The 15,744-nt window shown below is 41.3% G+C and overlaps 1 protein-coding gene across 9 annotated transcripts in view; it reads left to right on the top strand.

The window, feature by feature from the left end:
• Positions 1-15,744, top strand: part of ARB2A (ARB2 cotranscriptional regulator A) — a 377,086-nt gene that overhangs the window by 318,257 nt on the left and 43,085 nt on the right. Inside the window, exon 11 of one of the 9 annotated variants that reach the window (XM_073344480.1) lies at positions 3,713-3,747. The exons of the other annotated variants lie outside the window; for them this stretch is intronic. Coding sequence (XP_073200581.1) covers positions 3,713-3,732 — 20 coding nt within the window. The 3' untranslated portion in view covers positions 3,733-3,747. Of the gene's footprint in view, positions 1-3,712; positions 3,748-15,744 lie in introns of those variants that run through there. 9 annotated transcript variants of the gene reach the window in all.

The raw sequence follows: 15,744 nt of genomic DNA, 5'->3' as shown, positions 1-15,744 counted from the left end.
ATTTACTATCATATTCATTTATCACCTTTATTTTTCTTGTGGCTACGTGATTTAAATGTTGCCTTGTAAATTCCTTCACACAAAATTACTACTCTTGCTATTAGCAGACTTTAATACTGTCAGGATGTTCTAAGGAACCAGACAAGACATTTGACAAGGTATTTTTTTACATTAGACTCTTCCGGGCCCATTACCAAAGAGGGGGGTAATCTTCAAAAGGAGAAACAAAATTGAAAGTTCCAATATGAAGACTTCCATAGGCCAGATCAGATTTTCATTTAAACTTTGTTTTATAATCCTGGTTCTTGGCCTGGAGAAGGGGCACACAAGGTAATGACACTCAGCTGTCCACCCTCTTGTCTTTAGAAGGCTTGTTTAATCACAAATACCTCATTTATAGCAATTTGTCTTCTATTACTAGACAGAGCATATAAATAAGAAATAGTGACACAATTGCTAAGCTAACACCTGGAGAACACTTTGTACCAAGGCTGTCTGTTTTGTAGTGCTAAAGGCAAAACGATGGATCATATGGTGGTGTATAAATAAGTGAAAACTCTCTGGGCTACTTGTGGGCATTTGTTGTAAAACACCTAAAATCAGCGCCTTTCTCCCACCATCTTAGCCCAGTTTGTTGTTTGCTCCTAAGATGATGATCTACTTTTTCTTTCCTCTCAAGAAGTTCATGCTGTCATGGGTAAATCATCAGGGCTAATTGGACCCAATAATGCTGTAAAATTTGAAAATAAAAACAACACATCTGTCATGAACTCCCACCAGATCTCATGGAAATGAGACATTTTTAATATTTTATGCTGAACACAAAATATCTTGAGGAAATGGTTTTATATTCTGTATCCCAAAATAGAACCTTCAGTGTCAAATGAGTAATGCTGCTTAAGTAGCTGTATAAATGGTGCTGTTTTAATTCTTCTAATTGCTTTTGCAATATAGATTTTGTTTTAATAAATTAAAAGAAACTTTAGTGAGGAACAATGAAAGAATAGAAGGTACATCTGCAATTATTTTTGCAGCTTGTTGTGCAACTTGATATAAGAAACAAATGCTACCATTCTTCTGATGAGTCTTGCCAACAGACAGAACCTCCTATTTCCAATGAGACATTTTCATCTAACACCTAAATCAAAGTAAATGCAAATATTTTGCACTTTAATCTAATTTGAACTGATCCTCTAGCAGCTTTTGCCCTAAAATGAACTTAATCTGCCTTAAAACAATATTAAACGCAAAAGTTTAAATCATATTCTTCTACTTTCTGATATCTATTAATGGCTAAGTGTTTTCAGCTTGCATAATTTATGTGTCTGGTGAGTTCAAGAGGGGGCAAGGCTTGTGTGTTTGTGAGAGACAGAAGTTTTAAAAACTGTTAAATAAAATAGATATTTAAACATTTTATAGGTGAGTTACTTTCTAATTCATAAAAAGAAAAAGAGTACTTGTGGCACCTTAGAGACTAACCTTTTTATTTGAGCATAAGCTCTTGTGAGCTACAGCTCACTTCATCGGATTGCGAATACAGACTAACATGGCTGTTACTCTGAAACCTTTCTAATTCATGTTTGTCCTTGATGATAATGCACAGATTAACAAAAACTAGTGTCAGATTTTAGGAATTTGAATAATAGAAATGTACATTTCTGAACTAGTTAAATTATAATGTTTTTATTTAATAATTTTCAGGTCAACTTTAAAGTACCTGACCTCAGACAAGTTCCTAAACTAGCTGTATTCTTATTAAGAAGAGAAATATCTCCTACCTGAGGTGCTTTAAAATAATTATCCAGTATGATTATTTTGGCCCTTCCATCAGGAAATATATCTCCATTTTGACAATAGTTTCATGGCATTTGGTGCTACTGATGATACATCCACCATTTCTGCTTTTTTTTTTCCTCCCTAGGACAGCTGCCAACTGCAGTTGACCCTGGTGTGTATTTTCAGCTTCACTACGTTTTATAAATAGAAGTAGTCTTGTCATGTTGGAGACATGTTTGAGAAAGCAACTCAGGACAGTAGTTTAACAGACTGAGGGAGAGGCTGTGTGTGTTGTAGAAATGACCTATAGGTTTCTGACCAAGTGGTGATAACCAAAATATGGACAAAGCACTGTATACTGTCCAATTCATGATAGCCATACGTGTCAACTTTGGAGAAAATTTTCACTATCCTCAGGCTCAACTCATCTGGGAAAGCAGAGTGGGAGAGATGAATGAAGAAGTATGATTATGGTCAGAATTTAAACAAGGAATCAACTCATATCTCTGTCACTGTTAGCACATCCTTAGTGTATATATTGTGATAGGACTTAGGTGGGCTCTTGCATCTATCCCTTACAAGTTAGTATTTCTCCAGATATGAAATATGCAGATTGGTCTGTCCAATGTATGAATCCTATTCTGCACTGTCATCTCTTTCTGTTCCTGTCTTGTTCCCACCCCCCACAAGTAGATTAAGTCTCAATAAGCATATATTCTTTTAGCAGCTGGTGAATAAATCTATACACAGATGAGAATGGGAGATATCACACTGAAATGGTATAGGTCCTTCCTTCTATTCTGAATACCTTTGTTACTGTTAAGGAGGAAAGCTTGTTCAAGAACTTGAGAAGTCAGCTCAGAAAACCTTTTGTCCAAAACTATATTGACTTTTTCTTTTCACATAAAGAATAATGAAGTTAGTAGAGTTAAACCATGGTTGAATCTTGCCCAAAGAGTTTACAACACACACATTTTTGTTTTCAATGTTTTAAAAGGGCTCAAGGTGTAGTTAGAAGCACTTTGGCTCTTTCTGGGACTTGTTCCTTAAAAAGGAAATATTTTGATAGGTCACTTTCCTTAGAGAGCAAGAGTTATTTTTTAACACCATGACTTTTCCAACTACACATGTGCATGTGCTCAAATACCTATAACAGTCCTCATCAGATCCATGCTTTGTCAAAGAGGGCATGAGCAGTTCAAGGAAAGAGCTGTGGAAATTGGCACAATGGTTTGTGGGGAACTACTGGTGTCTGAGTAGGACTAACTGCAAGTAACTGGGTAAATCTATTTCAGCAGAAGATAAATGATGGGACAAAGGATAGGAAGTAGGTTTTGCAATCACCCAATTAGGCTTCTCAATCCATTGAGAAGCTATGTTATGGAGTAAAATCTTTTTAGTTACATGCAAGTAATAGTGTTAAGACTTTCAAAAATAGTTCATTTTCCCCTTTCTAAATCAGTGACATATTTTTTTTCTTATTCATTGGTCTTTGACGCATTCAAGTGTCTCCAAATATCATTTTACTCCTGTTTAAAGACTTAATATGGTTTTATGAGCACATAATTCTGTTTATTTGAGAGGAATGACGACTTGATTTTCACAATTGGGCATTCACCTGTCCCTTTAAATAATGGCATCAGCTGAGGGATCTGAGACCCTCGTGCCTAAAAGTTCATGGTTTGTTTCTTTTGTAAATAGGGCTTAATTCAGTTCTTCACTGATTTTGAGCTAGATGTGAAAAGGAGATAAGACTGAGATACCTATATATCAGAATATGATTTTAATGTGGCCTACAAGGGGCATGAATGTTTGTCTTTCAGCACAATGGTCAAGGCAATAAATAGATGTTGCTATAATAGAAATAGACACTGTGGAAAAGGAAAACAACTATCTTCTGTACCACAAAAGATGTAATAAAATTAATTTTCCCCAGGAACTCAGAAAACAAGTTAATACAGAACTGAATTTGAAAGTCCCAAGTAAGTGTCAATCAAAACAAGTGCACAGAGGAGGCATCTGATTGTTTCAGCAGAAGTATGTGGGACCTATATCCTGTTTGAGCTTCCCACCTGGGACCTGAGTTCTTTGATGCTGTCTTCCTTCTGCGAAAGAAGAAGAAAGGTGATAAACTAGATAAAGCAAGAGAAGACAAAGCAAGAACATGTGTTCAAAGGATGGACAGAGAAAATGATTTAGGTGTGTTGGGGGAGAGCGGGACTGCTTGCAGTGGATTAGAATTGAAATACAATTTTAACCCCTTTGACACTCATCCTGGGACAGACAATGAGGATTTAACCTGTTCCGAATCGGAACAGAGAATGGCAGCCTTCTTTTTGTTGCATGTAACTATTTGGTGGCTCAAGTTCAGAGTCTCTGCCAATGACTGCAGAGGGGATCTCTTGAAAGGGCTGAGAGGATTTAAGTGATCCTATAACTCAGTAACCAAAACAGCGTACCACTGCTAGCCCTGTAGAGATAGGTTTACTTTGCCTTATGCTGCAGAATTGACTAAAGACTGAAGGGTCTTTTAGGAGGTTGGAACTTTGGCCTTTTGCTTTCAGCCATAGATTTACAGATAACACTTCTCTTCCTTACCTCTTGAATATAACTTTTTTCCCCTAGAATGTTTGAATTGGCTACATTAGGTGAAAATTTATTGTTTCAGGCAGTACTTTGTCACCATTAGTTATTTGGAATTCCTGGGCCACCCGTAAGCCAATAGTATGTCTGGCCTTCCCTAAGTATGAGCATCTTAGCACACTTGGCAAGAGACAGACACGTCCCTATAAGCTGTTTCTGTGAGTGTCCTGCTTGCCTGTCTTTTCTAGACTGAGACACACCAATGCCCTTAGATGGGGCCCCACTTTGTCAGCTCCCTTCCACAATCCTGTTGTTTCAAACTCATATCTGTGTCTGTCCTAAAAGGTCTTCATGGACATTTTAAAACTGTGCATGATTTCCCCTAAATCATGGTGGGTGAGGGGATCAAGGCCACTTAGGTTCTGATCCTTCACAGCCTGCTTCACAGGAGAGAGGCTTAGAGGATGAAATGAAGAACAAATTCACATCCTTGTGTGTCCCAGTGGATCCTTGGGCTCAGAAATGCTTGTACCAGAAAGAAAAACCTTCATGTGATGGGTAGTCAAGGAAGTCCACAGATATACCGTGCTCCCTATCCTCATCTGGAGCTGGTCTTCTGTTATACAGAATAAAAAGTTTAGGCTTGGGAGGGAGTTTGGGTCTCCTTATGAAACAGAGACATGTTCTTCTCCAAGCAGCATCCTTCCTCTAACACGGAACCATTTTTGCACCAAGGAGAGACTGAGCCAGGCTTGTAAATGAAATAGCTATGCAGGTACTTGCTCCCATCTTCTCAAGAAAGCTAGCAAGCTGGGACAAGCCTGCAGGGGATGCGAAACAGGAGACAAGACTGACTTTTGCATGCAGCTGGCATTATTTGATGTCAGGTGAAAAAAATCAGTGAGGCACTGAGGTGTTCATATTACATGGGAAGAAGACTGTAAGCTGTCAGGGGCAAGATCTTTTAGATACCATGGAATAGGCTAACACCAACCAACCTGTGGTATTGTTTTCACATGCATAAATGTCACACAGACAAAAATGGTGTTTTAGATTTGGTTTTTACCTTTGCCTTGGACTTCCATTAAAGATTTCAATTTAGAGATGTAAATGAAACACTTTTAATACAGAGTTGCTTATTATAATTATGTAAATGTTGTAAATTGATTAAGCCTCTGTAGTGATATGTTAGTTCATAGCAACATCTTTATCAGCAGTATAATTCACACAGTAACAGTTAGTATGACACTCGAGAGAGGTATCAGTTTATTTCTTAGAGCTCATTTGGCTTCTTCAAAATACCACATCGTCCAAAACTCACTAGCATCCAGTCAAATAGTACTCTTAAAAATGTAGCAGACAAGTAAACTAAGATTTGTATAAGCTTATATTGCTACGAAATCTAACAATGTACATTCCAGCCTGTATAGTTATTCTTCACATTCCACGTGTCACACTGTAAGTATTGGAACAATTAAATTAACTAGGCCTAGTTATACCATAAGATATGTGTGTGCAACTCCCATAGATGACAAAACTCTGTTGGAAGGGCAAAATTGTTTTTTTGTTTTGGGGAGGGCGGCGGGTTTGTGTTTGTTTTTGAAATCACAAGGCAATTAGTAGCTATGAGAAATATTTTCTCCTGTTTATTTAAAAATGGAGATAAATGTATATTGGAAACATTTTCATTAGGGACTCTGAGTCAGGTGTGTCAGAGTGGGTATAATTATAAAGAAGAGAACATTTTGTTATAACCATTTTACTTTTTATTTTAAATCCCAAAAGCTCATCTCTTTTTATCAACTTGCATATAACTGCAGTCATTCAAACTATTTGGTTTATATTTTTTTTAAGTTTAAATACTTATATTTTTACTGTTATTACTTATTTTTACAACACCCAAACAATTAGTAAGACATGATCCCTGCCCCGAAGCGCTTACAGTCTAGGGGCCTGTCACGGTTCCTCCCCCACTCTGAACTCTAGGGTACAGATGTGGGGACCTGCATGAAAAACCTCCTAAGCTTATCTTTACCAGCTTAGGTCAAAACTTCCCCAAGGTACAAAATATTACACCTTGGACTGGCCGCTACCACCACCAAACTAATACTGGTTACTGGGGAAGAGCTGTTTGGACGCGTCCTTCCCCCCAAAATACTTCCCAAAACCTTGCACCCCACTTCCTGGACAAGGTTTGGTAAAAAGCCTCACCAATTTGCCTAGGTGACTACAGACCCAGACCCTTGGATCTTAAGAACAATGAAAAAGCATTCAGTGTTTTACAAGAAGACTTTTAATAAAAAATAGAAGTAAATAGAAATAAAGAAATCCCCCCTGTAAAATCAGGATGGTAGATATCTTACAGGGTAATTAGATTCAAAAACATAGAGAACCCCTCTAGGCAAAACCTTAAGTTACAAAAAAGATACACAGACAGAAATAGTTATTCTATTCAGCACAATTCTTTTCTCAGCCATTTAAAGAAATCATAATCTAACACATACCTAGCTAGATTACTTACTAAAAGTTCTAAGACTCCATTCCTGTTCTGTCCCCGGCCAAGACGACTACAGACAGACCCAGACCCTTTGTTTCTCTCCCTCCTCCCAGCTTTTGAAAGTATCTTGTCTCCTCATTGGTCATTTTGGTCAGGTGCCAGCGAGGTTACCTTTAGCTTCTTAACCCTTTACAGGTGAGAGGAGCTTTCCCCTGGCCAGGAGGGATTTCAAAGGGGTTTACCCTTCCCTTTATATTTATGACACGCCCCCCAAATCTCAGCTAGGGTGAAACACTGGCTGGGATTTCTTCCTGGAGCTCTAGGAAAACAGAGTTAATAAGACACATGCATCTCTAAATATACTACCAAGTACATAAAGACTAACAATATTTTCCACATCTCAAGGACGATTTTAACCAGTTGATTCTGGGAAACTTTCACGGGAGAGTGCATCAGCCACTTTGTTAGAAGCTCCTGAGATGTGTTGGATGTCGAAATCAAAATCTTGGAGAGCTAAACTCCACCGAAGAAGTTTTTTGTTAGTTTCTTTGACGGTGTGAAGCCACTTTAGTGCAGCATGGTCGGTTTGCAGGTGGAAACGCCGTCCCCAAACATATGGGCGTAGCTTTTCCAGAGCATAGACAATGGCATAACATTCTTTTTCAGTGACTGACCAGTTGCTTTCCCTCTCAGACAGTTTTTTGCTGAGAAACACTACAGGGTGGAATTCTTGATCAGGTCCTTTCTGCATTAAAACTGCTCCCACACCACGCTCGGATGCATCTGTGGTTACTAGGAACGGTTTGTCAAAGTCTGGGGCCCTTAGTACAGGGTCAGACATGAGTGTCGCTTTAAGCTTGTTAAAGGCCTTCTGACACTTTCCGGTCCACTGAACAGCATTTGGCTGTTTCTTTTTGGTTAGGTCTGTCAGTGGGGCAGCGATTTGGCTGTAGTGCGGTACAATCGTCTGTAATAACCGGCCAAGCCTAAGAAGGATTGAACCTGTTTCTTTGACTTTGGGACAGGCCACTTTTGGATAGCATCCACTTTGGCCTGTAGGGGGCTGATAGTTCCTTGACCCACCTGGTGTCCAAGGTAAGTCACTCTGTTTAGGCCTATTTGACACTTCTTAGCCTTAACAGTTAGTCCTGCCTCCCTTATGCGCTCAAGGACTTTTTGTAGATGTTCCAGGTGGTCTGCCCAGGAATCCGAAAATATGGCCACATCGTCAAGGTAGGCGACTGCATATTCTCCTAATCCCGCTAGGAGACCATCTACAAGTCTTTGGAAAGTGGCGGGTGCATTTCGCAGCCCGAAAGGGAGTACATTAAATTCATACAGCCCGAGATGTGTGATGAAGGCTGACCTTTCCTTGGCAGATTCATCTAGCGGTACCTGCCAGTACCCCTTGGTTAAGTCCAAGGTAGAGATGAACTGGGCCCGTCCCAGTTTCTCTAATAGTTCCTCAGTGCGTGGCATTGGATAGTTGTCTGGGCGAGTTACAGCATTTAGCTTACGGTAGTCCACGCAAAAACGTATTTCCCCATCTGGTTTGGGAACTAGAACCACTGGAGATGCCCATGCACTTTCAGAGGGGCGGATTACACCCATCTGTAACATATCCTGGATCTCCCGTTCTATAGCAGTTTTAGCTTGAGGAGACACCCGGTAAGGGTGGACCCTAATTGGGTGAGCATTACCTGTGTCAATGGAGTGGTATGCCCGTTCAGTCAGTCCTGGGGTGGCTGAGAACGTTGGTGCGTAGCTAGTGCACAGCTCCTGGATCTGCTGTCGCTGCATACGCCCAAGGGTCATGGAGAGGTTCACCTCTTCCACACCACCAGCACATTTCCCTTCGTAATAGACACCTTCAGGCCACTCAGCGTCGTCTCCTCCCTGGGCTGTAAACTGACAAACCTTTAATTCTCTGGAATAAAAGGGCTTTAGAGAATTAATATGATACACCTTAGGCTTTCGGTTGGAGGTGGGGAATGCTATGAGATAATTAACAGCTCCCAGGCGCTCCTGGACCACGAATGGCCCTTCCCACGATGCTTCCATTTTATGGGCCTGGAGCGCCTTTAAGACCATAACCTGGTCTCCTACTTTGAAGGAACGCTCTCTGGCATGTTTATCATACCAGGCTTTTTGCTCTTTTTGAGCATCCTGTAAGTTTTCTCTAGCAAGGGCTAAAGAGGTTCGGAGGGTGTTTTGTAGGTTGGTTACAAAGTCCAGAATGTTAGTTCCTGGAGAAGGTGTAAATCCCTCCCATTGCTGCTTCACCAACTGCAATGGCCCCTTAACCTCACGGCCATATACAAGTTCAAATGGGGAAAACCCTAAACTGGGATGTGGTACAGCTCTGTAGGCAAAGAGCAACTGCTGCAATACTAGGTCCCAATCATTGGAGTGCTCATTTACGAATTTACGTATCATGGCCCCCAAAGTTCCATTAAACTTCTCCACCATGCCATTTGTTTGATGATGGTAAGGAGTGGCAACCAAGTGATTTACCCCATGAGCTTCCCAAAGGTTTTTCATAGTTCCTGCCAGGAAATTAGTCCCTGCATCTGTGAGGATGTCGGAGGGCCAACCTACCCTGGCAAAAATGTCTGCTAGTGCCTGGCACACACTTTTAGCCCTGGTGTTGCTTAGAGCTACTGCTTCCGGCCATCGGGTGGCAAAATCCATGAAAGTCAGTATGTACTGCTTTCCTCTGGGTGTCTTTTTCGGAAAAGGACCCAGAATTTCCACAGCTACTTGCTGAAATGGAACTTCAATGATGGGGAGTGGCTGGAGAGGAGCTTTGACCTGGTCTTGGGGTTTTCCCACTCTTTGGCACACCTCACAAGACTGGACATAGGTAGAAACATCCTTGCCCATTCCCTCCCAGTGGAATGACCCCCCCAAACGGTCTTTGGTCCTGTTCACCCCAGCATGGCCACTAGGGTGATCATGGGCTAAGCTCAAGAGCTTGGCCCGGTATTTAGTTGGAACTACCAACTGTCTCTGAGGATGCCAGTCTTCCTGGTGTCCCCCAGAAAGAGTTTCCTTGTATAAAAGTCCTCTTTCTACAACAAACCTGGATCGATTAGAAGAGCTGAAAGGCGGTGGGTTGCTCCGTGCCGCCGTCCACGCTCTCTGGAGGCTTTCATCTGCTTCCTGTTCGGTCTGGAACTGTTCCCTTGATGCTGGAGACATCAGTTCCTCATTGGATTGGGGACATAGGCTTGGTCCCTCTGGAAGCGATATAGGGGATGGAGCTGTTTCTGTTGACTGTGAACCGCTCTCCGCTGGTGCACTATGTTGGGATTCAGGCTCCGGCTGAGCCTCTTGTGTAGGGTTATCGGCTGCTGCCAGTTCAGGTTCGGTGGGGCCCTCTGGTGTTGAGGTTGCAAGTACTGGATTCAGTGCTGGCACGGGGTCTGGTGTTGGTTGTTTGGCTGGTTCCGGTTCTGGGACTGGTTCCGTCTGGGTCTCCGGGACTGGATCCACTACTGCTGTTGCAGACATTGGTCTGGGGTCCAGGTCCATCACCTCTGACTGGGTCCTGATAGAAGTTTCCGGAACAGAGCTAGGCCTCACGGCTTGTTTAGCCTGGCTGCGGGTGACCATTCCCACCCTCTTGGCCTGCTTCACATGATTGGCCAAGTCTTCCCCCAACAGCATGGGGATGGGATAATCATCATAGACTGCAAAAGTCCACATTCCTGACCAGCCCTTGTACTGGACAGGCAACTTGGCTGTAGGCAAATTGAAAGAGTTGGACTTGAAGGGTTGAATCGTCACTTGGATCTCTGGGTTGATTAAATTGGGGTCCACTAAGGAAGCATGGATAGCTGACACTTGTGCTCCGGTGTCCCTCCACGCGGTGACCTTCTTCCCGCCCACACTCACAGTTTCCCTCCACTCCAAGGGTATCTGGGAGGTATCGGGGCCTGTGGACCTCTGGTGTGATTCCGGTGCAATGAACTGTAATCTGTTGGGGTTCTTGGGGCAGTTGGCCTTTACATGCCCCAGCTCGTTACACTTAAAACATCGTCCAGCTGACGGGTCACCGGGGCGAGGTGGGTTGCTGGAGAACGGGGTGGTGGGACGATAAGGGGTCCAGAGGGTTCTTTGGGAGGTAGGTGGGGCTTTGGGCGGCCCCCGGTAATAGGGTGTGGTCTGGGGTGGTCCCTTCTGGTCTCCGCTCCAACTGCGACCAGTTTTCTTCTTCTCTGCCACCTCCACCCATCTGGCTCCAATCTCTCCTGCCTCGATTACAGTTTTGGGTTTCCCATCTAGGATGTATCTTTCTATTTCCTCAGGAACACCCTCTAAGAATTGTTCCATTTGCATTAGGAAGGGCAAATTTACTGGAGATTCAACACTTGCTCCTGATATCCAGGCATCCCAATGTTTCACAATGTGGTAGGCATGTCGGGTAAATGACATGTCTGGTTTCCACCTTAGGGCTCGGAACCTCCGACGAGACTGCTCGGGTGTTATCCCCATTCTGACTCTCGCCTTGGATTTAAACAGTTCATACTTGTTCATATGTTCTTTAGGCATTTCAGCTGCCACCTCAGCTAAGGGTCCACTGAGCTGCGGCCTCAGCTCTACCATGTATTGGTCAGTAGAGATGTTGTACCCAAGGCAGGCCCTTTCGAAGTTTTCTAAGAAGGCCTCAGTATCATCACCTGCCTTGTAGGTGGGGAACTTTCTGGGATGGGAAGTGGTACCTGGAGAAGGATTGCTAGGGTTTGTTGGTATATTCTGCTGGGCCTTTATCCTCTCCATCTCCTCCACATGCTTCCTTGCCTCCATTTCCCTCTTGTGGGCAGCCTCCTGTACCTCCTTCTCCAGCCGCATGAGTTCTATCTGTCTTTCATGTTCCCTTTGTTTTTCCTCAGCCTGAAATTTGGCTAATTCCAGCTGTAGTCGAGCCGAGGATTTGGCCATTCTAACCTCTCTGTTTTTAACTAACTTTACACCCGAGGTTTAGAAATAAACAAACAAAACTTGGCTGTAAAATTTTGCTGTGCTGGAATAGAATACCTATTCTCTGATAGTGATTGTCAGCCTACAGAAAAAGACAATTCCCTTGTCTCTGCTCTGGGCCCAAATTAAAGCAAAAAACCTCCAACTACTTGGAAACCTGCTTACCCAGCCCAAAGAAAAAAAAAAATTCTTTTCAAACCTGTGCTCCTTGTAAAACAAAAAAAAATCAAAATCCTAAAAAAACACCCTGCCACTTTTGTCTCCAGGCAAATGGGTAGAGCACACACCCCCTATTTACTTTTAGGAAGAAAAGAAAAAAAAACCTCTGGGTTGGAAGACTGTGAATTTCCCTGCAGGAGTTAAGTACCCTGCCTCCAGGCAAAGAAAACCTGCAATTCACAAGATAATCCCCTTTTGTCTCTGCTTGGCCACAAAGCAGAGAAAAAACAATCTGCTTTCAGTTTCAACTGCTTTCTGGACTTCCTTTCCAAAGGAAAAAAAATTTCCTTTTTAAAATCTGTATTTCTAGTTCAAAAAAATCTCAACTGGATCTCAAAATGATTTCAGGTTAATCCCACCACTATGCCACCATGTCACGGTTCCTCCCCCACTCTGAACTCTAGGGTACAGATGTGGGGACCTGCATGAAAAACCTCCTAAGCTTATCTTTACCAGCTTAGGTCAAAACTTCCCCAAGGTACAAAATATTACACCTTGGACTGGCCGTTACCACCACCAAACTAATACTGGTTACTGGGGAAGAGCTGTTTGGACGCGTCCTTCCCCGCAAAATACTTCCCAAAACCTTGCACCCCACTTCCTGGACAAGGTTTGGTAAAAAGCCTCACCAATTTGCCTAGGTGACTACAGACCCAGACCCTTGGATCTTAAGAACAATGAAAAAGCATTCAGTGTTTTACAAGAAGACTTTTAATAAAAAATAGAAGTAAATAGAAATAAAGAAATCCCCCCTGTAAAATCAGGATGGTAGATATCTTACAGGGTAATTAGATTCAAAAACATAGAGAACCCCTCTAGGCAAAACCTTAAGTTACAAAAAAGATACACAGACAGAAATAGTTATTCTATTCAGCACAATTCTTTTCTCAGCCATTTAAAGAAATCATAATCTAACACATACCTAGCTAGATTACTTACTAAAAGTTCTAAGACTCCATTCCTGTTCTGTCCCCAGCCAAGACGACTACAGACAGACCCAGACCCTTTGTTTCTCTCCCTCCTCCCAGCTTTTGAAAGTATCTTGTCTCCTCATTGGTCATTTTGGTCAGGTGCCAGCGAGGTTACCTTTAGCTTCTTAACCCTTTACAGGTGAGAGGAGCTTTCCCCTGGCCAGGAGGGATTTCAAAGGGGTTTACCCTTCCCTTTATATTTATGACAGGGCCAAATTCTGATTTATGATCTCACCTCTTTGTACAAAGAGTAGCACAGGCCGTGGAGTTAAGTGAGGACAATGTCTAATGGGGTGAGGGTTACCAGGGATCAGTGGCATGGGGGAGAACAGAAGATAGGCAAAGAAAATGTATCCATCCGAAAATGGTTCCACTTGTTAATCACTGACAAGAAGCACTGCCTCTAGAAAAGCCTATTCAGGCATAAGCAAGAAGTGGAAGGATAGGGAGAGTGTCTTATCAGTCAACCATGAGAAGATGACTCTGACTTCTGAAATTTGAATCCAATTTTTGGCACTGGTGACATCCTGTTTACTTCATCCTTCCCATTACAATATTCAGGTGCGCTGCATAAAAACCTTCTAAGTCATCATTAAAGTGTATTTTGCAGCACATGGAAAATTGTCTTCTTAACAAAGAAAAAAAAATTGTGCTAACTGTAGTAGTCAGATGTGTATCTGTCTGCCTTTGGATTATAAAAGTAGTGTTTTGACTGGTTTAGTAAATAGAAGTGTTTCTGCCCTTTGATTCTTTAACAAACTGGTACTATTCCCTTACTTCACCTCTCTTTCCTTGGGGAAATAGTTAGGAATTGTGTTTATGAGATTGTAAAATTTGCCCTCATTACATGTGATCTGAGTTGGAAACAAATATCATTTTATCTCTTTCAGGAGGTTTTCATGTAAAATTTGTACCTAATTTTTCTCATGAACAAGTTTTGAGTTATATTTTATCATTGGCTACTATATTTCACAGCATAACAGCTATCTTAAAAGCAAGATGGGTGGTATACCCTTTGTCATACCAGTCACATAAGGTAACTGGATGTAGTGTAAATGAAAACTAGATGAAAGGATCACGGGATTCACACTTCATTAAAATGTAGGTTGAATTCTTTAATGATACCCATTCAAGTATCTTGTGTAATCTTCTATCAGGATTGTATCTCCATTTCAGTTTGTAAGACATTACCTGTTTTGAATAGGATAAAGACTCATTGTTACTGTTAGTCCTGTTTCAAGCTAAATATTCATCTAGTCCTTTGTGGCTGCCATTTTTATCAGGCATTCAGAACAGCTTCCCTTTGCTGATCTGCCATTTTTCAACATATCACTGTTTCACTTGTATGATTTCTGGTGAGACAAGCTCAGACCTGGCTGCTTTTCTCTCAGTAACAGAGAAAAGAAATGTCTCTGGTGCCTACTCTGCAGAGAAAGTTGATTCATGTGTAAATTATCAGTTGGCCTTTATTTGCTCAGCCTGTGGAGAGTACACATGCAGATAAAAGGCTCTGTGGGTCAGGGCTGAGTACGTGTAGGTTTCTCCAGTGGCCACAATGACGGTGTTAGAATTGTTGTCAAAGATTATCAGACAGACTGTGATGTCTTATCATTATTTACTTACAGTTTAGAGTGTAAAATAAATTTCAACAAGCAGTGGGCTTTTACAACATTGAACAAAGTGTACATCATAGCTGTATATTGTATATTCTGTATTGGGATTTTTAAACGTCTGTATAGATATCTTTGATGATAGTACTTATGTCTGCATACAAAAAAAATTCTGTGTTTACTTCATGAGTTACATTTAAAGTGAAAACAAGCTGCAGCCCTAGACTAAGTGTCAACAAATAGTCTCTGGGAGCATATGTAAAAGAAATGGGTAGAGAGGTGTTTGTTTTTGTTTCTGCTGAAATAGTTTGAAAGTTTTGTTTTGTTTCTGTGTGTAAAATTTCCAGTAATAGCATTAAGTGGTTCAGGAATGCTTTAAATATCCCATGCTGTGTCTCGTTTAATAAGATAGTTACAGTATATTTGTCTATTTTACAACTACATTTGTATTGGCATATAATGTGTGCAGCAGCTGGGAACTGTGTAGGGGCGGCAGAAAGTTATTTGATCTTCAAAATCAGCTACCTGTCACTCAATTGCCTTTCACTGAAACATAATCAAGAATCATTATGGGCCTATTAGCAGCTCTGATGTAAGTGCATTTTAAATGCCATTGTCAGAACTCCAGTTATCCTCAAAAAAGTAAAGTCATTAAAATACAACTGTCTCGTAGTTTCACAAGGTAAATCATAAATCAGATCGGGTATTAAGCTTGTGAAATGTAAATTCAAGACCCATAGGATTTAATCCGTCAGGTCAACTTCAATTTAGACATTTGGGGCTGTCCTGCCATTGGATAGCCAATAGACAAGGTCATCTCTGCCCAAGTGTTACTGTTAGCTTATCTACTTTTGTAACAATGTTCTGAGCATTTTTTTAAAAAAAGTTTTTGTGGCAAAAAGCAAACACCGTAACTTATTTTAAAAACATACAAATTAAACCACCTAGATGGGGTTATATGACATAATTTGTTGTACACCTTGATAATTTCCCTTTTCAATGTTGTTAGTAACATTACATGTCTTGTGTAAAAATATTGTGGTAGCTGCTCTGAGCTGCTTTACTTGCTTTATTTTAAAAAAGTTTCCCCTTGAAATATTCTGAT

The sequence above is a fragment of the Lepidochelys kempii genome, chromosome 5 (assembly GCF_965140265.1).
Source record: "Lepidochelys kempii isolate rLepKem1 chromosome 5, rLepKem1.hap2, whole genome shotgun sequence".
In the NCBI taxonomy this organism is placed as follows: Eukaryota; Metazoa; Chordata; order Testudines; family Cheloniidae; genus Lepidochelys; species Lepidochelys kempii.
This window is presented reverse-complemented; position numbering and strand designations above follow the sequence as displayed.